This window comes from Mobula hypostoma, chromosome 19 (assembly GCF_963921235.1).
Source record: "Mobula hypostoma chromosome 19, sMobHyp1.1, whole genome shotgun sequence".
NCBI lineage: Eukaryota > Metazoa > Chordata > Chondrichthyes > Myliobatiformes > Myliobatidae > Mobula > Mobula hypostoma.
The window spans coordinates 11,620,036-11,645,324 of NC_086115.1; the positions used below are offsets into that span (position 1 = coordinate 11,620,036).

The following is a 25,289-nucleotide window of genomic DNA, read 5'->3' on the forward strand; positions in this document are numbered from 1 at the left end:
ACACTGAGGCTGTCTACAAGAAGGGTCAGAGCCGTCTCTATTTCCTGCGGAGACTGAGGTCCTTTAATATCTGCCGGACGATGCTGAGGATGTTCTACGAGTCTGTGGTGGCCAGTGCGATCATGTTTGCTGTTGTGTGCTGGGGCAGCAGGCTGAGGGTAGCAGACACCAACAGAATCAACAAACTCATTCGTAAGGCCAGTGATGTTGTGGGGATGGAACTGGACTTTCTGACGGTGGTGTCTGAAAAGAAGATGCTGTCCAAGTTGCATGCCATCTTGGACAATGTCTTCCATCCACTACATAATGTACTGGTTGGGCACAGGAGTACATTCAGCCAGAGACTCACTCCACCGAGATGCAACACAGAGCGTCATAGGAAGTCATTCCTGCCTGTGGCCATCAAACTTTACAACTCCTCCCTTGGAGGGTCAGACACCCTGAGCCAATAGGTTGGTCCTGGACTTATTTCCTGGCATAATTTACATATTACTATTTAACTATTTATAGTTTTATTACTATTTAATTATTTATGGTACAACTGTAACGAAAACCAATTTCCCCCGGGATCAATAAAGTATGACTATGACTATGACTATAAGCTCCACTTGTACCTAATAAAGTGGGAACTTTATGTTTGTGGTCATCTGCTGCTGTAGCCCATTCAAGGTTTGAGATGTTGGGTTCAGAGATACTCTTCTGCACACCACTACTCTAATGTGTAGAGATTTGATTTAGTGTCACCTTCCTGTCACCTTGAGACAGTCTGGCCATTCCCCTCCGACCTCTCTCATTAACAAGGTATTTTTGCCCACAGACTTGCCGACCACTGAATGTTTTTTTTTTGTTTTTCACAGCATTCGCTGTAAACTCCAGAGATTTTTGCACATAAAAATCCTAGATCTGTAGTTTCTGAAATACTCAAACTACCCCATCTGGCACCAACACGGTCAAAGTTATTTATTTCACATTTCTTCCCCGTTCTAATGTTTGATCTGGAACCTCCTGACCACGTCTGCATGCTTTTATGCATTGAGTGACTGCCTCATGACAGGGTGATTAAATATTTGCATCAATAATGATGGGTACCTAATAAAGTGGTTACTGAGTGTACAACATAGAACAGTACAGACCCTTTGGCTCATAATATTGTGCTGACTTTTTAATTACTCTAAGATCAATCTACCCCTTCCCTCCCACATATCCCTCCATTTTTCTTTCAGATTAGGTTACATCCGAGCTGTTGCTATGATCTCAGATATACAACATGCTCCCTGTGTGCTACAGTACGATCCCGGGCTGTAAGAGAGATCATGGTGGGGCAGCAGCCAGGCTGTCCAGTCAGTGAATGGGCAGGGTTTCAGTGTATTAGATATCGATATTGTACTCACTGTCCAGTCAGTGTACGGGCAGGGTTTCAGTGTATTAGATATAGATACTCACCGTCCAGTCAGTGTACGGGCAGGGTTTCAGTGTATTAGATATAGATACTCACCGTCCAGTCAGTGTACGGGCAGGGTTTCAGTATATTAGATATTGATACTGTACTCACTATCCAATCAGTGTATGGGCAGGGTTTCAGTGTATTAGATATCGATACTCACCGTCCAGTCAGTGTACGGGCAGGGTTTCAGTGTATTAGATATCGATACTGTACTCACCGTCCAGTCAGTGTATGGGCAGGGTTTCAGTGTATTAGATATCGATACTCACCATCCAGTCAGTGTACGGGCAGGGTTTCAGTGTATTAGATATCGATACTCACTGTCCAGTCAGTGTACGGGCAGGGTTTCAGTGTATTAGCTATCGATACTCACCGCTGTTCTATTGGAAATAAGCATCACTATGTAATATACTGAATCCCTGGCCACATGGAATTTAAAACAGAGCAGTACAGGCCCTTCAGCCCACAATGTTGTGCTAACCTTTTAATCTACTCTAACATCAATCTAACCCTTCCATATAGCCCTCCATTTTCTTTCATCTATGTGCCTATCTAAGAGTCTCTTAAATATCCCTCATATATCTGCCTGTACCTCCAGCCCTAGCAAGGCGTTCCATGCACCTACCCACTCTGTGTATTAAACCTAACTCTGATGTCCTCCTATACTTTCCATAAAATTATGGCGCGCCTTGTATTATCCATTTCCACCCTGGAAAATAGTCCCTAGCTAGCCATTCTAACTATGCCTCTTGTCACCTTGTACGCCCCTATCAAGTCATCTCTCATCCTCCTTTGCTCCAAAGAGAAAAGGCCTAGCTCTCTCAACCTTTCCTCATAAGACATGCTCTCTAATCTAGGTAAGTCTCCTCTGCACCCTCTCCAAATCTTCTGCATCTTTCCTATAATGAGGCGACCAGAATTGAACACAATACAGTAATCCAAGTGTGGTCTAACCAGGGTTTTATAGATCTACGACGTTAGCCCACAGCTCTTGAATTCAATTAGAAGTTCAAAGTAAGTTTATTATCAAAGTACATATATGTCACTGTATACAACCCTGAGATTCATTTTCTTGTGAACATACTTCATAAACCCATAATAGAATAATAACCATAATCAAACCAATCAATGAAAGATTGCACCAGCTCGGTGTTCAACCGGTGTACAAAAGACAACAAGCTGCAAATATATAAAGAAAGAAACAATGATAATAAATTTTAAAAGCCATAAATATCAAGAACTTGAGGAGAAGAACCTTAAAACTGAGTCCATAGGTTGTGGGAACAGTTCAATTATGGGACAGGTGAAGTTGTGTGAAATTATTCCTTTTGGTTCAAGAGCCTGATGTTTGAGGGGTAATAACTGCTCCTGAATTGGTGGTGTGAGTCCTGAGGCTCCTGTACCTTCTTTCCAATGACAGCAGCGACTAATGGAGGCCAACACTCTGTAACCCTACTTAAACACCCTATCAACTTGTGTGACAACTTTGAGGGATCTACGGACTTGAACCCCAAGATCCCTCTGTTCCTCCACACTGTTAAGAATCCTACTATAAACCTTGTATCCTGCCTTCGAGTTCAACCTAAGTATAGCACTGAACACCCTTCTGGATTTAACTCAATCTGCCACTCTCAGCCCAATGTTCCATTGTAACCTACATCAACCTTCCACGCTATCCACAACTCCACCAACCTTCTTGTCTTCTGTCATTCTCCCAGAACACAATTAATAACTGGGTAGCAACTCATGAGAATATTCATCACATGATCTCTTGCTCACCCCTCTCCTAACAATGTCCTAGACCCCAACAACACAGTCCCCCCCCAACCCCCCCCCCCGCCTTCCCAAAGCCAATTGGAAAGCAAGGAAGTTCTTCCTTTCTTGATTGGAGGATTCCTGACTGTCATCTCCAGTTAATCACGCTTGTTGTACACTACATTTACTGTAGTGCACTATTTACACTTCAAAATGGGATGGACAGGGATGGGACATGGCAGACGCTATCGAAACGTGAGTCCTACTTTCAATGACTTTACAACCAATAAACTACAAAACCAGAACATAAAAATATGAGCAACACAAACGCACAAACAAAATACTGGAGGAACTTGGCAAGTCAGGAAGGATCTGTGGAGAGGAATAAATAGTTGACACGTCCAGCCCAGACCCTTCATCAGGGCTGGAAAGGAACGGGGAAGAAACTGGAACAGGAAGATGGTGGGGGGCGGGGAGGAACACAAGCTGGCAGGTGACAGGTGAGGGCAAAGGTGTGTTGGTGAGAACTGTGATGCTGGGAGGTGCTGGGCAGGTGAGGAGAGAGAAGGGGTAAGAGGGGAGCCAGAATAGAGAGTGGAAAAGGGGAGAAGGGGCGGGGCGGGGGGGGGGAGAGAAATTACCGGAAGTTAGAAAAAGCGATGTTCATCCCATCAGGTTGGAGGGTGCCCAAGCAGACTATGAGGTGTTGCTCCTCCATCATTGTGGCAATAGTAAAGACCATGAAATAACTCCGTATATTAAAATTATTCCCGTGACTCGGAGCAAGGCTGTGTGAAAGTCACTTTTATTCATGAAGGCTACCTTTCCAACCGTGAGGCTTAACAAGCCAGACAGTGATTGGAGGTGTTTCGAATATTGCGGGAGGTGACCATGCAGACCCGGGACTCAATCGTGATTTTCTCTTATTTCTTTAACTTTGTGTTTATTTATGGGAGTGCTGCGATGTGGATGGATCGCGGTGAGACTGCGAGAGAGCCGGGAACCGTGCATGCTGTAATCTCTGACGAGCAGAGAAGCCTGTTGGACGGTCACGGCAGGGAGAGGAGTTGAAGTCGCCATCGCCCGTTGCCCCGGCAACGGCATTCGGCACATTGGTGGAGATGTTGTCATTGAGATGGGAGGGCATGTTCTCTCACACCGGCAGCGCTGCGAGAAACCTTCCCCGGGATTACACAGCCCCCAAGGTCAAACAATCTCCCACCACCTTCTCCCCACCCACACCAACTCACCCATTTCCATCTGCTCTTCCTCTCGACCTACGAACCCTGTTCTCCATCTCTCTCACCTCCCTTCCCATCTCCTCTTCCCTCCCACCCTCTCCCCGTTCTCGCCCTCCCCTCCCACCTCTCTCACCTCCCCTCTCCCGCAAACTTCTGGTCAACATTCCCCACTGTCCCCCGCCACCCATTCGCCCCAAGCCCCTCTTTCTCGCTCCTTCTCTCCCTCCTCTCCCTCCTTCCCCCTCCATCACCATCTTCTCCATCCCTCTACCCCTTCTCCCCCTCCCTACCTACCCCCTTCCATTCTTCTCTCCTCTCCCTCTCTCTCCTTATCTCTCCTCCGTCCCTCGCCCTCCCCTCTCCTCTCTCACCCAACCCCCCTCCCTCTCCTTATTTCCCCTCACTCCCTATCTTCCTCCCTTTTCTCCCTCCCCTTCCCCTCCCCTTTTCCACCTCCATCCCTTTCCTCCCTCATTCCTTCCATCGAATTCCCTACCCCCTTCTCCCTCTCCTCCCTCCTTCCCTTCCTCCCTCCCATCCTCAGCCACTCCCCCCTCCCCTCCCATCCTCCCTTCCCCTCCTCATTCCTTTCCATCCCCCTCCCATCCTCCTTCTCTATCCCACCCTCTGTCTCCCTCTCTCTCCCACTCCATCTCCTCCCCCACCTTCTTCTCCCTCTGCCTCTCCTCCCCCACTTCCTTCTCCCTCTGCCTTCTCCCCACCTCCCTCCCCTCCCTCTTTCCCTTCCCCTCCCCTCTCCTTCCCCCTCCCCTTCCCCTTCCCCCCTTCTCCCCCACTTCCTCCTCCCTCTCCTTCTCCTCCTGCACTTCATTCTCCCTCCTCTCCACCTCCCTACCTCCCTCTCCCTCCTCCCCACCTCCCTCCCCTTTCCCCTCCCTCTTTCCCCTTCCCTCCCTCTTTTCCCCTTCCCTTCCTCTCTTCCCCTGCCCTTTCCCCTTCCCCTTCCCACTCCCCCTCCCCCTCCCCTTTCCCTTTTCCCTCCCCCTCCCCTTTACCCCTCCCCTCCCTCTTTCCTCTCTCCTGTATCCCTCCCCTCCCTCTTTCCTCTTCCCCTTACCCCTATCTTCCCCCTCCCCTTCTTCCCCTTCCCCTCACTCATCTCTCTCCCCTCCCTCCCTTTCCCTCCTCCTCCCTTCCTCCTTTCCCCTCTTCCTCTCCTCCTTCCCTCTCTCTCCCTCTCCTCCCCCCTCTCCCTCTCCTCCCCCTCCCTCTCCCTCTCCCTTTCCTCCCCCTCCCTCTCCCCCTCCTCCCCTTCCTCTCCCCCTCCTCCCCTTCCTCTCCCCCTCCTCCCCTTCCTCTCCCTCTCCTCCCCCTCTTTTGCCACCTCTCCCCTCCTTCGTCCCTCTCCACCCCCTCCCTTCCCATTCTCCCCGTGCTCTCCTCTCACTCTTCCCCTGTCTTTCTCTCCCTCCTCTCTGTCTGTCCCATCCCCCCTCTTTCCTTCCCCGTCTTCGGAGTCTACACCGAGCAAGGAGTGGTGGTGAGGAGGGGAAGAGCAGAGGGAAAGTTTGGCGGCACCCCTCCACCGGTTCCCCGGCCCCCGGCCCTCGGCCCTCCTCCAGGGTAACAGCCCCTCCCACTTGCAGAGAGCGCACGGCGAAGGTGAGCGGGGTCTGGCGGCTGGGCGCGGAGACGGAATGCTCGCTCCTCGCCATGCATCTCGAGGGGCTGGAGATGATAGCTGTCCTTGTGGTGGTCGCCCTGTTTGTCAAAGTACTGGAACAGTTCGGACTTTTTGAGCCAGTGGTCATCGAAACAGGTACAGTGGTTTGTCTCGAATGCTCTCCTTGTAAACCAAGAAACAAGTGTCTGGGTTCCATCCGGGATCTGTACCTTCTGAGTCTCCCGAAAAACTGCTCAGCCTGAGTGCGATTCCCTAAATTATGGAACTTTTAAGTTTCACTGCTTGACTGAATGGAATAAGTTGTGAAGAGCGAGACTAGTTTTTAAATGCCAGTTCTTTTAGCAAGTCGGCCAAATTCTTGCTCTAGCTTCGACTCTTACCGCACCATGTTAGTGTTTTTCAGTTACAATAGTTCATCGAAGGGTCGGGAGGTGGGGTGGATTTCGCAGGCGTGAATTTTTAGAACTGCCGTTCGGATCTCACAGGACTTCTCATAAAGAACATTGGCTGTGAGGCTCTTGATATTTCATAGCAATCCAAAAGTAGAGAGATGGAGTACAAGGTAATTACATGAAAACCATTATCGGGTATTCCGGTGTCGAATGTGTGCGAACGAAGGAATCGTAATCAATCTCTCTCTCTCTCTCTCTCTCTCTCTCTCTCTCTCTCTCTCTCTCTCTCTCTCTCTCTCTCTCTCTCTCTCTCTCTCTCTCTTCGTCTCTGAATTTATCTTTCTCTCTCTGTCTGTCTGTCTGTCTCTCTCTGTCCCTTTCTTTATCTCTCTCTGTCTGTCTCTGTCCTGTCTTTTTGCGTGTGTGTGGTTGTAGCAAAGAGTGAAACAGTACCAAAAAAAAAACAGGGATATGTTGGAGGGGAGATGGTTCAGATGTTGGAAAAAGGATGCGAGACGTTGGAGGCTGAGGTGAACCACAGAGTGGATTGAATGGACGGGGGGTGGGAGGGAGGGTTCCAGAATTGCGATGGTGTCGGTGGGTGACTGCGAAAGGACTGCATTTGAACTCTTATCAAATATTATGCACCACAGAATCAGTGAGAAGGTGCAAGAGGGTTGCAGAGGCTCTGAGGGAAAGGTGCACACTCAGAAAGCTGTTATACCTGAAAGGTGTTTGGCTTCTGCATAATTTCGGGGTTACAGCAATAATGTGTACCGTAGACACTGTTTACCTCCCCTTCTGGAAACACAATTAAGGACAAACGATAAATTCTGGCCTTTTCCAGTGATGCCAATGTTCTGTAAATGAATTTACCAAACTGTCCCCTAGTGACAGGGCTTTCTGCAGACAATGCAGAGAGGACTGATTAAAGACAGTTAATGATCGGCAGAGTGTTATACATCAGTAAATCTTTGAAGAATTATTACTAGGAATCACAAAACACAATCGTTTAAAAACCCTACCCACAGGCAGTTTCTCCCAGTGATGGATGGGTCACACACACACATACACATACAAACACACACACACACACACACACACACACCAGAGGACAGGTTCTACACAAAAACACTGGCAGACACGGGAAAGGGTCCCACATGAACACACTGACTCTTACTACACACACACACACACACACACACACACACAGGGGCTGGTCCCATTCTCTCTCACTGACTCTCAGTACGAACAGGTCCCACATAAATAAGGAGGCCACCTCTGTACCTATTAAAGAGGCCACTCAGCGTATGTTCATGGTCTTTAGCTACTGTAGCCCGTCCACTTCAAGGTTTGAAGTGTTGTGTATTCAGAGATGCTCTTCAGCAAACCACCGTTGCAATAGGTAGTTATTTGAGTTGCTGTCACCTTCCTCTCAGCTTGAACCAGTCTGCCCATTCTCCTTTGACCTCTCTCATTAACAAGGTATTTTTACCCACAGAACTGCCACTTAATGGATTTTTTGTTTGTTTGTTCTTTTGCACCATTCTCTGTAAACTATAGACTTGAGACTGTTGTGTGTGAAAATTCCAGGAGATCAACAATTTACTCAAGATATTAAACCTCCATGTCTGGAACCAACAATCATTCCATGGTCAAAGTCACTGAGATCATGTTTCTCCCCCATTCTGATGTTTAGTCCGAACAGCAAATGAAACTCTTGACCATGTCTGCCTGCTGATATGCATTGAGTTACTGACACATAATTGGCTGATTAAATATTTGCATTAACGAGCAAGTGTAAATGGGAACCTAGGAAAGTGGCCATCAATCATAGTCTTGACAATGATAGTCTTGGCAAAATTTTCTATGGAAGGGGTTTGCCATTGTCTTCTGTTGAACAGTGACTTTACAAGGCCTGTGACCCCAGCTATTATCAATACTCTTCAGAGATTGTCTGCCTGGCGTCAGTGGTTGAAGAACCAGGACTTGTGGTATGCACCAGTTGCTCATACGACCACCCACCATCTGCTCATGGCCTTGCGTGACCCTGATCGGGGGGGGGGGCGGGTGGAGGGGTGCTCAGCAGGTGCTACACCTTGCCCATGGGTGACTTGCAGGCTAGCGGAGGGAAGGAGCACCTTATGCCTCCTTTGGTAGAGACGTATCTCCACCATGCCACCCAGAATCAAGTTGCCACTGTGTATGTATATAACAGTCTCATGCACTGACACTTAAAGGGATGATGGGTTCATGTTGCTGGTGTTGAAAAGGGGTCATATAATTATGAACCTTTGGAACATTATATCCCTTGAGGCTGAAGATGCAAAGTATAAATCTCTCACACACACACACACACAATGTAGAACAATGTGTAAAATGCTAGAACCTCTTGTCAGAAACCAATCCCCCCTCACTTCCCCTACTCTTGCCCTCTTTCTCTCCCTCTCCCCTCCCCTTCCCCTCCTCTCCCCTACTCCTCTCCCTTTTCTCCTCTTCCTCCCCTTTCCTCCTCTTTCTCCTCTCTCTCTCTCTCACTCACCCCTTTCCCCCTCCTCACCCCCATCTCTCTCTCAATCCCCTCTCTCTTTCTACCTCTTTCTCCCTCTCTCATTATCTGCACTCTTTTCTTTCTATCCGGTACTGATCGAATTCCCTTTGGAAGCCATAGTAGAGCCGAGCCAACAATCCACTCTCACTCACTGCATCATAAAGGCTTCAGCTCCTGTGCCAACACACATCCTTTGGGTCTTCCACCATTTTACCATTTGCAAACTGTTTATCTAAGCCTGATCATCATTTTAATCACACCAGGCCAGATATCAACCCTTCTGCCTCTAGGAATAAACCCAGCTTCTCTAGCCCTTCCCTGTAACTTGCTCTCCATCCAGTAGGTAATTTCTGGGCCCTTTTCCAAGGACTTCAAATCCTTCCCGATAGATCTTGATCCAGCCTAGAAGGTGGTGCAACTGAATAACACTTCATAGTAGCTTGCACGCCTGTGCAGCCTGTCCCCCAAATGGAAGGAGCCCGCTTGAAGGGAGGGGTATAACAGAGATTGGGATTCAATTTGCACCACTGCCTATAAGGAGATTGTACGTACTCTCCGTGACCCACATGGGTTTCCTCCCACATTCTAAAGACGTACACATTGGGGTTGGCGAATTGAGGGCATGCTACATTAGCGCCAAAAGTGTGGCGACAATTGTGGGCTGATTTGATTCTATGCAAGACATCACATTCACTGTATGTTTCGATATACATGTGACAAATAAAGCTAATCTTTCTTTAATCAGGTCATGTGGGATTTTGTAGCCACGATTTCCATCTGCCCATTTAGCATAAACACATCCAGTTTTAGTTCTGGCTTCCTTCAAAGTGTACAACTTTCTACATTTAATTCCGTCCTCCCGTTCCACCGGCATGTATACTTTCTCCTGAAGTCTATCTCTATGCACTATAGTACAGAACGTTTTGAAATCTGACCTCTGGCAGGACACTGCTGTATGATTCCCTCCAGTCTGAGAAACAGCTTCCCACCTTAACTCTGTGTTACCGACCCCTAAACAAATTATTTTTCCATGCGGTCTGGATTCTGTAAGGAATGGAGTTTCACTCTACAAGGCCTCCAATCACCTTGTACATCTCTCACATAATTTATCAAATTCCCTTGATCCAAAGAGAAAAGCTCTAGCTCGTTCAACCTTCCTTCACCAGACATGCTCTAATCCAGAGAACATAGCACATAGAATAGTACAGTGTAGGAACCAGCCCTTCAATCCACACTGTCTGTGTTGACTGCAATGCTAAATTAAACTAATTCTATCTCTATCTGCCTGCATGTAACCCATATCCCTCACTCCCAGTGTGTTTGTGTCTCTAAGTGCCTCTAAAGCTCCATTCTCATGTCTGCTTTCCCAGCAGCACATCCCAGACACCTCGTGCACTTTGTCTAAAAAAATCAAATTCCCTGACAAACCTCCTTTAAACTTTCCACCACCCACCTTAAACCTGTGTCCTCTAGTGATGGTCATTTCTACTCTGGGGGGGGGTCGGGGTTGGTAAGGCTGATTGTCTACCCTGTTTATGCCCCACATAATTATATATGCTTCTGTCAGATCTCCTCCTCAGTCTCAATTTGAGTATAGAACAGTACAGGCATTTCAGCCTACAATGTTGTGCCAACCGTTTACTCTAATCTAAGATCAATCTAAACCTTCCCTCCCACATAGCCCTCCATTTCTCCATCATCCATCTGTTTATCTAAGAGTATTCAATGAGTCTAATGTGTCTTATCTCTATCACCACCCCTGGCAGTGTGTTGCACGCACTGACCCCCCTGTGGATGTAAGAAAACCTCCGTCTGACATCCTCCTCTATATTCCCCCCCCCCCCACAACCTTAAAGTTATGCCCCCCCATGTGGGCAGTAATACAGAGAGGTGGATTGTGGTACAGGAGGTTGAAGTGTGGAAAGGTGTCAGAAATGAGTCCTGGTACCAGCAGAGTGCTCCAGAATGGCTGATCTAGTGAAAAGGGGTTTTTAAGCATGGAATGGATAATTTTCTAATTCAGCAGTGGTGGGAGAAGGTTTGTCGTGCTGATAGGTGAGCAGTTTTACCCATTTGCAACGCACACAAAATGATGAAGGAACTCAGCAAATCAGGCAATAGCTATGGAGATAAATAAACAGTCGACATTTCAGGTTGAGACCCCTCATCAGTACAGGAAAGGAAAGGGGAAGAAGCCAGAATAAAAACGTGGAAAGAGGGGAAGAAGTATAAGCTGGCAGGTGATAGCTGATACCTGGTGAGGGGAATGCAGATGAAGTGAGAAGCTAGAGGTGACAGGTAGAAGAGGTAAAGAGCCGAAGAAGAGGGAATCTGATAGGAGAAGAGAGAGGACCATGGGACAAAGGGAAGGAAGAGGGATTCCAGGTGACAGGCAAATGAGGAGAAAGGTAAGAGGAGAGCCAGACCAGGAATAGGAAAAGATAGAAGGGGAAGGGAGAGAAATTGCCAGAAGTTAAAGAAATCGAAGCTCATGTTGTCCAATTGGAGGAGAAGGTTGATCGCAACTCTTAATTTCCTTCTTGGTCACACACAAACTGGTTAGGGAAGTAGCCTCCTATATATTCATGAGACCTGATGTATATTGGGGTATAAATTAACCAAGCACCTTTCCTCCATCCACCACAAAAGGCAGGCTCTCCTGGTGGTGACCCATTTCAGTTTGATATCCCATTCCCATTCTAATGTGTCAGTCCATGGTCTCCTCTACTACCATGATGAGGCCACTCACAGGTGGGAGATGCAACACCTTCTATTCTGTCTGATATCTTCCAACCTGATGGTATGAACTTCAATTTCTTTAAATCAGAGTGAAGATACCTCTGCACTGTCCCATCACATACTCTCAGGGCATGGACAGCATGGGTTAGGTACAGAGTGAAGCTCCATCTATACTGTCACTTCACATACAGCACAGAGAGCACAGGTTAGATACACAACACCATAAGACATAAGAGCAGAATTAGGCCACGTGGCCCATCATGTTTCCTCTGCCATTTCATCGTGGCTGATCCAATTCTCCTCTCAGCCCCAATCTCCTACCTTCTCTTCATATCCCTTCTTTCTCTGACCAATCAAGAATCTATCAGCCTCTGCCTTAAATAAAAATAAAGACTTGGCCTCCACAGCTGCCTGTGGAAAAGAATTCCACAGATTCACCACCCTCTGACTAAAGAACTTCCTCCCCATCTCTATCTGAAAGGACACCCCACTATTCTGAGGCTGTGTCCTCTGGTCTGACTCTCCACCAGAGGAAAAATCCATCCTTTCATTATCCACTCTATCAAGGCCTTTTAACACTTCGGGTTTCAATGAGGTCACCCCTCATTCTTCTGAATACTAGTGAATACAGACCCGGAACCAAGAAATGCTATTCATATGACAAGCCATTTAATCCCAGAATCATTTTCGTGAACCTGCTTTGAACCCTCTCCAGTTTCAGCACATTCTTTCTAAGATAAGGGGCCTAAAAATTATCCCAATACTCCACATGAGGCCTCACCAGTGCTTTATAAAGTTTCAATATTACATCCTTGCTTTTATATTCTAGTCCTCTTCAAATGAATGGTAACATTGCATTTGTCTTCCTCACCACAGACTCAATCTGCAAATTAACTTTTAGGGAATTCTGCACAAGGACTCCCAAATCCTTTTGCACCTCAGTTTTTTGAATTGTCTCTCCATTTAGAAAATAGTCAACACTTCTACCAAAGTTTATGGCCATACCCTTACAGACACTGTGTTCCATCTGCCATTTCTTTGCCTATTCTCCTAATCTGTCTAAGTCCTTCTGTAGCCTCCCTACTCCCTCAAAACTACCTGCACCTTCACCTATCTTCATATCAACTGCAAACTTTGCAACAAAGCCATCAATTCAATCATTGACAAATATAATGTTAAAAGAATCAGTCCCAACCCAGACCTCTGTGAAACACTATTAGTCACCAGCGGCCAACCAGAAAATGGTTGCTTTATTCCCACTCTTTGCTTCCTGCCAATCAGCCACTACTTTATCCATGCTAGAATCTTTCCTGTAATACCTTGGGCTCATTGTTAAGCAGCCTCATGTGCAGCACCAAGTACACAACTTCAATTGATTCTCCTTTGTCTATTCAGCTTGTTATTTCTTCAAAGATTCCAATAGATTTTCCCTTAAGGAAACCATGCTGACTTCACCTATTTTATCACGTGCCTCCAAATACCCTGAGATATCATCCTTAATAATCAACTCCACCATCTTCCCAACCACTGAGGTCAGGATAACTGGCCTATAGTTTCCTTTCTTCTGCCTCTCTCCCTTCTTGAAGAGTGGCATGACATTTGCAACTTTCCAGTCCTCCGGAACCATTCTAGAATCTAGTGATTCTTGAAAGATCATTACTAATGCCTCCACAATCTCTTCAGCTACCTCTTTCAGAACCTTGGAGTGTACACCATCTGGTCCAGGTGACTTATCTGCCTTCAGAACTTTCAGCTTGAGAAGAACCTTCTCTCTAGTTATGTTAACTTCATACTTCATGACCCCTAACACCTGGAACTTCCCACAACACTGCTAGTGTCCTTCACAGTGAAGACTAATGCAAAATACTTATTCAGTTTATTCCCTATTACTACCTCTCCAGCATTGTTTTCCAGCGGGTCAATATCCAATCTCGCCTCTCTTTTACACTTCATGTATCTGCAGAAACTTTTGGTATCCTCATTAATATTATTCACTAGCTTACTTTTGTATTCCATCTTTATCTTCTAAATGACTTTTTAGTTGCCTTCTGTTGGTTTTTAAAAGCTTTCCAATCCTTTAACGTCCCACTAATTTTTGCTCATTATATGCCCTCTCTTTGGCTTTTATGTTGACATTGACTTCTCTTGTTAGCCACAGTTTTGTCATCTTTCCTTTAAAATACTTCTTTTTTGGGATTTATATATCCTTTGCCTTCTGAATTGCTTCCAGAAATTCCAGCCATTGCTGCTCTGCCGTCATCCCTGCCAGTGTTCTTTTCCAATCAATTCTGGCCAACTCCTCTCTCATGCCTCTGTAATTTCATTTACTCCATTGTAATACTGATACATTTGACTTCAGTTTCTCCTTCTCAAATTTCAGGGTGAATTCGATCATATTATGATCACTACCCCCCCCCCCCCCCCCAGGTTCTTGTACCTTAATCTCTCTAATCAATTGTGGTTCATTGCACAACACCCAATCCAGAATAGCTGGTCCCCTCGTGGACTCAACCACGAGCTGCTCTAAAAAGCCATCTGATAGGCACTCTAGAAATTCTCCCTCCTGGAATCCGGCACCAACCTGATTCTCCCAATCTACCTGCATATTGAAGTCCCCAGTGACTATTGTAACATTGCCCTTTTGGTGTGCATTTTCTGTCTCCCATTGTAATCTGTAGGCCACATCCTTATTACTGTTTGAGGTCTGTATACAACTCCCATCAGGGTCTTTTTATCCTTGCAGATCCTTAACTCCATCCACAATGTTTCAATACCTTCTGGCCCTATGTCACCTCTTTCTAATGATTTGATTTCATTTTTTAACCATCAGAGCAACACCACCCCCTCCGCCTTCTTGCCTACCCTTTTGATACTATGTGTATCCTGGACATTAAACTCCCAACTATAACCTTTCAGCCATGACTCAGTGATGCCTACAACATCATTCCTGCCATTCTGCAACCTTACTGCAAGTTCATCTACCTTATTTTGTATATTGCACGTGCATTCAAATATAACACCTACAGAATGAAGCTGCCTCTACACTGCCCCATCATACAGAGCAGGTTAGAAGAAGCAGGAAGTCTGCAGAATAACTTAAGACAGATTAGAATGGGCAAAGAAGTGGCAGATGGAATACAGTGTAAGGAAGCATATGATCGTACACTTTGGTAGAAGGCATAAAGACGTAGACTATTTTCGAAACAGGCAGCAAATTCAGAAATCAGAGATGCACAGAAACTTGGGAGTCCTCATGCAAGATTTCCTAAAGGCTAACCTGCAGGTTGACTCAATGGTAAGAAAGGCAAATGCAATGTTAGCATTCTTTTCAGGAGGACTAGAATATTAAAGCAATGATGTAACACTGAGGCTTTTCAAAGTACTGGTCTGACTGCATGGAGTATTATGAACAGTTCTGGGCCCCTTACCCAAGAAAGGATATGCTAGCATTGGAGACGGTCCAGAGAAGGCTCACGAGAGTGATCCCAGGAATGAAAAGGTTAATGTATGAGGACCATTTGGTGGCTCTGGTTTAAAAGAATGGGGGTGGAAATCTCTTTGAAACATATTGAATATTGAAATGCTTCAATAGAGTGGTCATGGCGAGGATGTTTCTGTAGTAGGGGAGTCCGGAAATAGAGGACACAGCCTCAGAATACAAGGACATCCCTTTAGAACAGAGATGAGGAGGAATTTATGTAGTTGGAGGGTATTGAATCTGTGGGATTCATTGCCACAGACGGCTGTGAAGGCCAAATTGTTGGGTATATTTAAAGTGTAGTTTGATAGGTTTGTGACTAATAAGAGCAATAAAGGTTATGGGGTGAAGGCAGGAGAAAGGAGTTGAGAGGGATAATAGATCAGCCAAGATAGAACGACAGAGAGGACTCGATTTCTGGCCCAATTCTGCTCCTATGTCTTATGGTCTTATTGTCTAGCTATAGAGCGGAGGTCCTTGTGCACTATTGCATCTCACATTACCTGAGCAGGGACTGCACAGGTCAGATGTTGAATAAGGCTGGAAAAAGCATTCTCTAATTGTTGAGGGCCTCAGAGATCAATGATGCACAAACTTGGGCAGAAATTGTAAGCCATCATCAGTCAATTAACTTTCTTCCCAAGTTAAACAAGGCAAGTTTAATATCAATTTCTTCAAATCATAGTGAAAATGAATTTTAGATGAATGCGATTGAATGTCAATAAATCAAGCTACAATTGAATGGATAAAGATGGAGAGTTTAAATGTGCACATGTTCATCAATACATCAGGTAAGATTTAGCCTGGCATCTCACAACAGGAGCAGTTAATGTGTCTCAGTATCACACAAAACACTGGAGGAATTCAGCAGGCCAGGCAGCATCTATGGGAAAGAATAAACAGTCGACGTTTCGGGCCGAGACCCTCTTTCAAAACTGAGAAGCAAGAGGTAAGAAGCCAGAATAAAAGGGTGGAGAGGAGTATAGGAAAGAGGCTAGCTGGAAGGTGATAGGTGAAGCCAGGTGTGTGGGAAGGGTTAAGCGCTAGAGAAGAAAGAAACTTCTTTCCTCTGTTTGTGTCTTTTATTGGACGGTATGGGTTTTCACATGAGGTGTGTGGTGCTCCAATTTAACCTTTGCATCTCACACACAATGAGCTGAATGGCTTCCATCTATTGGCCGTGTGGCACTGAGTCTATCAAAAACACTTTCATGGAACTCTGAATTAGGATAATGCTGAACATAGTTTGAACTTCAGGATGTTCCTGTAGATAGTTTGCTCTCTTAAGGGATCTAGCAGAATTTTTTTTGAAAAAGAGTTGAAAACTTATTTTTCTGGGTCCGTTAACTCGGTGTCCACTTTATCACGTACACCCGCTCATTAATGCAAATATCCAATCAACCAATCATGTAACAGCAACTCAATACAGAAAAGCATGCAGACATGGTCAAGAGGTTCAGTTCTTCAGACCAAACATCAGAATGGGGAAGAAATGTGACTTTGACCATAGAATGATCGTTGGTGCCAGACGGGGTGACCTGAGTATCTCAAAGCCAGCTGATTCCCTGGGATTTTCTTGTACACCAGGCTCTAGAGGTTACAGAGAATGGTGAGAAAAATAAAAAAAACATCCAGTGAGCGGCAGTTCTATGGACTAAAATGCCTGGTTAATGAGAGAGGTCAGAGGAGAATGTTCACACTGGTTCAAGCTGACAGGAAGGTGACAGTAACTCAAGTAGCCGCAGGTTGCAACAGTGGTGTGTAGAAGAGCATGTTTGAATGCACAACATGTTGAACTTTGAAGTGGAAGTACTGCAGCAAAAGATCACACACTTCACCTGTGAGTCGGCTGGGGTGATATACTGTGTCCGGTGCTCCCGATGTGGCCTTTTATATATTGGTGAGACCCGGCGCAGACTGGGAGACCGCTTTGCTGAACATCTACGCTCTGTCCGCCAGAGAAAGCAGGATCTCCCAGTGGCCACACATTTTAATTCCACATCCCATTCCCATTCTGACATGTCTGTCCACGGCCTCCTCTACTGTAAAGATGAAGCCACACTCAGGTTGGAGGAACAACACCTTATATTCCGTCTGGGTAGCCTCCAACCTGATGGCATGAACATCGACTTCTCTAACTTCCGCTGATGCCCCACCTCCCCCTCGTACCCCATCTGTTACTTATTTTTATACACACATTCTTTCTCTCACTCTCCTTTTTCTCCCTCTGTCCCTCTGAATATACCCCTTGCCCATCCTCTGGGTCGCCCCCCCACCCTTGTCTTTCTTCCCGGACCTCCTGTCCCATGATCCTCTCGTATCCCTTTTGCCAATCACCTGTCCAGCTCTTGGCTCCATCCCTCCCGCTCCTGTCTTCTGCTATCATTTTGGATCTCCCCCTCCCCCTCCAACTTTCAAATCCCTTACTCACTCTTCCTTCAGTTAGTCCTGACGAAGGGTCTCGGCCTGAAACGTCGACTGTACCTCTTCCGAGAGATGCTGCCTGGCCTGCTGCGTTCACCAGCAACTTTTATGTGTATTGCTAACATACACTGAGTGGTCATTTTACTAGGTACAGGAGGTCTCCAATGAAGTGGCAACTGAGTGTATTTATCCTTCATCTAACGTCACCGTAAAACAAGATTGATCGGCCATCTATTACATTGCTATTTGTGGGATCTTTCTGTGCGTACAGTGGGAGCACTCTATGATTTTGATTTTGTCAAGTACCTTCACTCCATCTGCCATAGCACCTGAGTTCTCCCATTTTAACCTCACTTCCCATTCCCACACCAGCACAGCCACCTCTATGGCCAAACTGAGGCCAGGCATAGATGAGAAGAACAGCACCTCATACTCTGCATTGGAAGTGGACATCCTGATGCCATGAATATCACTTTCAGCTCCCTCTTCTACCTTTTTCACTTATTCCCCCTGCCCATCATCCACCCATTCCTCCGGCTGGTTCCCCTCTTTATCTCCTTTCCTTTCATTCCATAGTCCTCTCCAATCAGATTCCATCACCACCCTTTTGTCACTTCTGCTTATCACCTCACAGCTTCTTGCATCGTTCCCACTCTCCCCGTCCCTCCTTCCTACTTTGCCCCCCTACCTGTGCCATGCCCCCCACCATCTCCTGGATGCACGTACCACTCACTCTTTGCTCCAACCCTTCCCCCATCTTTTTATACCAGCTATCTCACCATCCAATCCAGTTGAAGGGTCTCAGTCAAAAACATCATCTGTCTATTCCCTCCCCAGATGCTGTCTGAGACCCTCCAATGTTTTGAGTGTCTTGCTCCGGATTCCCAGCATCTGCAGAATCTCTTGTGCATCTGTTTTTGTTCACTTTGGACCATCACCATTATTCTGATGAAACTGCTTCCATTTTTTTGAATAAATAGTCTGGAAAAGGGGAAACGTTTTCAGGTCTTGGACACAACAATGATAATGGAACAGCAGTTTTCCCAGGCAGGGCGGTGTACATTCTGAAGAACCTGCAGGAGTCTGTGGTCTCCGCACAAGCTGCCTTTGCTCATCTTGCAGGTAGTGGTCGCTGCTTTAGGAAGAGTGACTGGAATAACTTAGAAAACAGCAGCAATGCAATCCACAGGTGGTACACAGCAGCCTACACAACTATCGTAACTCTTGTTGGTGCATCTCATTGGTTAACATATTTATGTCCTGTGAACTTTGCTGGGAAATGCCAGGAAACTGGTGCAGGTAGATGGTGTTTCTGAGTTATAGACATACAGCATAGAATACCACAGCACAGTACAGACCTTTCAGCCCACAATATTGTGCCAACCTTATAATCTACTCTAAAATCAACCTTACCCCTCCCTCTTACATTGTCCTCCAATATTTGTATCACCTATGTGTCTATCTAAGGTCTCTTAAGTGGCCCTGATGTATCTGCCTGTACCACCACCCCTGTCTGCACCACTCTTTGTGTAAAAAAAAACTTACCTCTGACAACACCCCCCTCCCATATTTTCCTCCAGTCACTTTAAAATTGTGCCTCTTTATATTAGCCACTTCCACCCTGCAAAAAAGTCTCTGGCTGTCCGCTTGGTCTATGGTTGGGCATGGACTAGATGGGCCGGAGGTCCCGTCTCTGTGATGTACTTTTCCACAAACTCCTCTACGGGGTGCCACCATAGCTTTGCAGTTAGTAAACACTGCAACAACTCGGGCGTTGGGGTTCAGTTCTGGCATCCTCTGTAAACAAGTTGGTACATTCCTTCCTATGCGCGCGTGCTGCTCCCGTTTCCTCTCACAGTCCAGAGAGGTACTGGTTAACAGGTTAATTAGTCATTGTAAATCGTGGTTAGGCTAGGGTTAGATTGGAAGGTAGCTGGTTGACACAGCTTGAAGGCCTGTTCTGTGGGTATCTCTAAATAACTAAACTAAAATAAAATAAAAATCAGGTCCCACTTCATCTCTCTTCACTCCAAAGAGAAAAGCCCTAGATCACTCAAACCATCTTGATAGGACATGTTCTCTAATCCAGGCAGCACCCTGGTTAAATCTCCTCTCTAAACCCCTCTTTAGACTCCCCTACCCTTTTCTAGCCCCTCAGCCTTCTACACTCCAGGGAAAACATGCCCTGCCTATCAAACGAGCAGACATCATCACCAAACACGGGCATGGTTTTAACGATTTCTGCTCTGCGAGTCGTGTATCTCTGAAAGCTTCTCCCCCAAACAGTTGTGGAGGCTAGTTTAATAGAAGAATTTAAAGTCGATTTAGATAATATTTTGAAAGGTCAGGGATTAAGAGCGATAGGAATCCGGCACAGAAAAGGAGTTGGGGGCCTTAAATATTGAATGGCGGGAAATGCTTGCATGCTCTTTTTGTGAGTTTTTTGTGTGGATGAGATTAACCTTTTGGATGTGCCTCTGGTACATCGGTGTCCCCTCTGCGCTTTGGGGACTTTCCCCACTGCCTCAGTTGCCTCCATGGATAGATGTAATTGGGATTTACACATCAGAGCAGGTCACAGAGGTTGTTCCTGTTACTGACTCACTGGCTGGGGCTGATATTAGACTGCGTAACATACAGCTCCGGTCCACTGCTTCTCGTCTGCAAACGTATGAATCACAATGGGGAATATCTCCAGAGATGTGCTATAAATAACCTGCTGAAACGTCCCCTGTCTTCCAACATTGACTCCCACCACACTGCCATTCTGAAGGACTAATTATCAGGGACTTCAAAGGACAGTCTGACATTCGGGCTGAAGATGAGGACATGAATGGGCTTTAATACAATATTCTCTTTCATAATTATTTATAGCATGTTTCAATAGGATGACAATATCTTCAATATGAAGCTGAATCTCAAGGTTGTATATGGTTTACCTACTTTGATAACTTGAACTTTGAACACTGGATGTTGTGATATTCATTTCTTTCATTAACACCGGAAGCCGTTTGCAAAGCAAGGACAAGCTCAGCAAATCTCCATTCCATCTGTGGTTGGCAGGAGAAGTTGTTGATGGGACAATGTAGAGGGAGCTTCACTCTGTATCTAACCGCTGCTGTCCCTGTCCTGGGAGTGTGTGATGGGACAGTGTAGAGGGAGATTCACTCTGTATCTAACCCCTGCTGTACCTGTCCTGGGAGTGTGTGATGGGACAGTGTAGAGGGAGATTCACTCTGTATCTAACCCGTGCTGTCCCTGCCCTGGGAGTATGTGATGGGACAGTGTAGAGGGAGCTTCACTCTGTGTCTAACCCGTGCTGTCCCTGTCCTGGGAGTGTGTGATGGGACAGTGCAGAGGGAGCTTCACTCTGTATCTAACCCGTGCTGTCCCTGTCCTGGGAGTGTGTGATGGGACAGTGTAGAGGGAGATTCACTCTGTATCTAACCCGTGTGGGATGGGACAGTGTAGAGGGAGATTCACTCTGTATCTAACCCATGCTGTCCCTGTCCTGGGAGTGTGTGATGGGACAGTGTAGAGGGAGATTCACTCTGTAGCTAACCCGTGCTGTCCCTGTCCTGGGAGTGTGTGATGGAACAGTGTAACCCGTGTGGGATGGGACAGTGTAGAGGGAGATTCACTCTGTATCTAACCCGTGCTGTCCCTGCCCCGGGAGTGTGTGATGGGTCAGTGTAGAGGGAGATTCACTCTGTATCTAACCCGTGCTGTCCCTGTCCTGGGAGTGTGTGATGGGACAGTGTAGAGGGAGATTCACTCTGTAGCTAACCCGTGCTGTCCCTGTCCTGGGAGTGTGTGATGGAACAGTGTAGAGGGAGCTTCACTCTGTATCTAACCCGTGTGAGATGGGACAGTGTAGAGGGAGATTCACTCTGTATCTAACCCGTGCTGTCCCTGCCCCGGGAGTGTGTGATGGGTCAGTGTAGAGGGAGATTCACTCTGTATCTAACCCGTGCTGTCCCTGTCCTGGGAGTGTGTGATGGGACAGTGTAGAAGGAGCTTCACTCTGTATCTAACCCGTGTGGGATGCGACAGTGTAGAGGGAGATTCACTCTGTATCTAACCCGTGCTGTCCCTGTCCCGGGAGCGTGTGATGGGACAGTGTAGAGGGAGATTCACCCTGTATCTAACCCGTGCTGTCCCTGTCCCGGGAGCGTGTGATGGGACAGTGTAGAGGGAGATTCACCCTGCATCTAACCCGTGCTGTCCCTGTCCTGGGAGCGTTTGATGGGACAGTGTAGAGGGAGATTCACTCTGTATCTAACCCGTGCTGTCCCTGTCCTGGGAGCGTGTGATGGGACAGTGTAGAGGGAGATTCACTCTGTATCTAACCCGTGCTGTCCCTGCCCCGTGAGTGTGTGATGGGACAGTGTAGAGGGAGATTCACCCTGTATCTAACCCGTGCTGTCCCTGCTCCGGGAGTGTGTGATGGGACAGTGTAGAGGGAGCTTCACTCTGTGTCTAACCCGTGCTGTCCCTGCCCCGGGAGTGTGTGATGGGTCAGTGTAGAGGGAGTTTCACTCTGTATCTAACCCGTGCTGTCCCTGTCTTGGGAGTGTGTGATGGGACAGTGTGGAGGGAGCTTCACTCTGTATCTAACCCGTGCTGTCCCTGTCCTGGGAGTGTGTGATGGGACAGTGTGGAGGGAGCTTCACTCTGTATCTAACCCGTGCTGTCCCTGCCCTGGGAGTGTGTGATGGGTCAGTGTAGAGGGAGAGTCACTCTATGTCCCTACCCTGGGAGGGTGAATATAGAAGGCAATTTGTTCCTTATCTAACCTGCAATAATGTGCACTGGTAAGGTAAGATGTTATTTTTCCCTCATGACTGCCTCTCAAGGATTCAGAAATTGACGCCCTTTGAGAAACATCTCCTCAGCTAGTTGCAGATTTGTGAGCGGTGCCTTGCAGGCTGCCCTTTTCACTGAAGGTTCCAAGGTGCTGGAACATTGTGAGCTTTCTACAGATAAATAATGCACGGGTCTATTTCCACCCTGTGTAGGAACTGTCACTGATAAATATCAGATCATCCTCTGGAAGTCCCAGGCAGTGGGCAAGATGATTCAATAATTAATTGATTCCAGAACCTGTCAGTGACCTCCTTGTCCTCCAGGCTTTTGAATCCCACCAGCAATCTGGCATCAGTGTGGGACTTATTTGGCGATGTCGTGACTGGTTTTCATCCCCAGAGACCTTGAGCCTGATGCCTGATCTTGGTTTACTGGTTTGAAAGCTGATGACTAAATTCCAGAGGATGTCATGACGCAGTCTGCCTCCTTCGGAACGTGGACAGGAGATAAAAGAAGGTTCACTCAGGCAGCATCTCGCAAGCGGAGATTTGGTGATACGGTGGTGTCGCAGTTAGCGTAACACCACTCCGGCGCCAGTACAACTCCCGCCGCTGTCTACAGCAGTTTCCATCTTCTCACCGTGACTGTGTGAGTTGTCTCTGGTGGGTGCTCCAGTTTCCTCCCCCATTCCAAAGTTGTACGGGCTACCAGGCTAATTGGTCAGTCCAGGCTCATTGGACTGGAAGGGCCTGTTGCTATTATGTAACCTGTATGCTTCGTTTCTTCTTTAGCAAGGCCCACAAATGGGGTAGTGGTGTAATGGCATTCGTGTATTTCTCACGTATAACCCATAATGAGTTAGTAAACAAAGAATGCCCTATCAAGCAATATATTTGCAATATTACTCAGATATTGAATACACTACAGTTACTCTGCTGTATCTCTAAATATAAATAAACAATGAACCAGGTTCCATTCCTCTGTCGCATACACTGCCTCCTAATTTGTAATGATCTTGCCTTGATCTCAATTAACATTCAGACCAACCCCACCCCCCCAATATGGAGCCAACCAGCACAACCCTCATTGCTACCTCACTATAGCAACATTATGACCACTGTGCACTACAAAGATGTTGTTTATGTTTTTGGTTCTAATTACATTCTTCCTTGTACAGTTACTGTGCAATTTACTTTGTGAAATGGTGGAGCAGACTCGATGGGCCAAATGGCCTAATTCTTCTCCTGTATTTAGTTCATGTTTTCCTTCTGAATGTTATGCCTCTAATGCGATGTGCCCGTGATGGCAGACATCCCACCCTGCAAAAACTCATTTCAGGGAGGTCGCACCATCAATTTGCGGGAGACTCTCAGAACTTCCGGGAGCGGTGGGATGTCTGCAATAGAGTCGCTCCTTAGCAACTGGCCAGCTAGTTTAAATAACGTTAGCTATGCTAATGAAGGAATGACACTTGTTAAACTCACCTCAACATGTCTTTTACATTTTAACCCACCATGAGCAATAGAAAAGTCACTGTTACAAACTGTGCAGTGAGCAACACTGTCATTATTTTTGACCCCTATTAGGGAGGGGTACACTTTAGTGTAGTCTGGGGTGACGTACGTTTTATATTTTCTTTTTTTGGAACACTTTCGTATGGCACGCTCTCGCTCTCTCTCTCTCTCTCGTGGTTGCTCTCTCGCTCGCGCGCATTCGCTTGCTTTCTCTCCCGGTCACGCGCTCTCGCCTGCTTTCTCTCTCGCTCTCTCTCATGCTTACTCTCTCTCATGGTTGTTCTCGCGCTTTCTCGTTTGCTTTCTCTCTCGCACTCTCTCGCTTGCTGGCTCTCAAAAAATTTGATTTCCAGGATATTGTATATAATTTGCGGGCATCAGGGAGCCACTATTAATACGTGGGAGACTCACGGAACTTCCGGGAGAGGTGGGATGTCTGTGATGGTCCTACAGTGGAGCTTTTCATTACACCTGTGGATAGATCTATTTTGTATATGGGACAATAAACTTGAACTAAACCTTGTCTGTCCGTGGATTGGAGGCCCAATGTCCGTGAGCTTGTAGCCTGTAAGCCTAACGTTTGTGAGTCTGGAGATCAGAGGTCCAATGTTGGTGAGTCTGGGGATTGGAGGCCTCCTGTTTGTGAGTCTGGGGCCTGGAGGCCTAACGTTTGTGAGTCTGGGGCCTGGAGGCCTAATGTTTGTGAGTCTGGGGCCATGGGCTGGAGGTCAGAGGCCCAGAAGCAGCCTGTCCTGGAACTGGAAGCCAGTCTGTGTGTGCGGGTGAGGGAGTGGGAAAGAGGTTTGTTTTGCTGTTGTTTGTTATATGTTGGTTGCATGTTGTTCTGCTGAACATTGTGGACATGCTATATTGGTGCCAGAGTATATGGCAATATTTGCATGCTACCCCAGCACGTCCTCAGATTGTGTTGGCCATTAACGCAAATGACGCATTTCACTCTATGTGTCAATATACAATCGATTAATAATAAATAAATCTAAATCTAGACAAGCAGGACAAAATGAAATATAAACTAGTCCAGGACTTAATATTGTCAGAAGCTATAAAAATATAGAAGGAGACTATTAGGCCTATCAAATGTGCGCTAGCTCCCATCAACCCATGCATCCTGCACTTTCTCACATGTCCACTACTTCTCCTTTGATTCTGTGGTAATCTACACCCATAGACAGGCAACTTGAAGTGGGTATTTAACCAGAGCACCCTGGGGAAAACACATCAATCACAGGGAAAGCAAAATTAATACAGTCAGCACCAGAGGTCAGGAGCAAAGCTGGGT

The 25,289-nt window shown here is 46.6% G+C and overlaps 1 protein-coding gene across 5 annotated transcripts in view; it reads left to right on the forward strand.

The window, feature by feature from the left end:
* LOC134358814 (Kv channel-interacting protein 2-like) overlaps window positions 1–25,289 on the forward strand; it is a 513,936-nt gene that overhangs the window by 351,696 nt on the left and 136,951 nt on the right. The window contains exon 1 of one of the 5 annotated variants that reach the window (XM_063071323.1): window positions 5,839–6,220. The exons of 3 other annotated variants lie outside the window; for them this stretch is intronic. In XM_063071323.1, coding sequence (XP_062927393.1) covers window positions 6,115–6,220 — 106 coding nt within the window. In that variant the 5' untranslated portion in view covers window positions 5,839–6,114. Of the gene's footprint in view, window positions 1–5,838; window positions 6,221–25,289 lie in introns of those variants that run through there. One more of the 5 variants, XM_063071328.1, reaches the window with a different exon arrangement.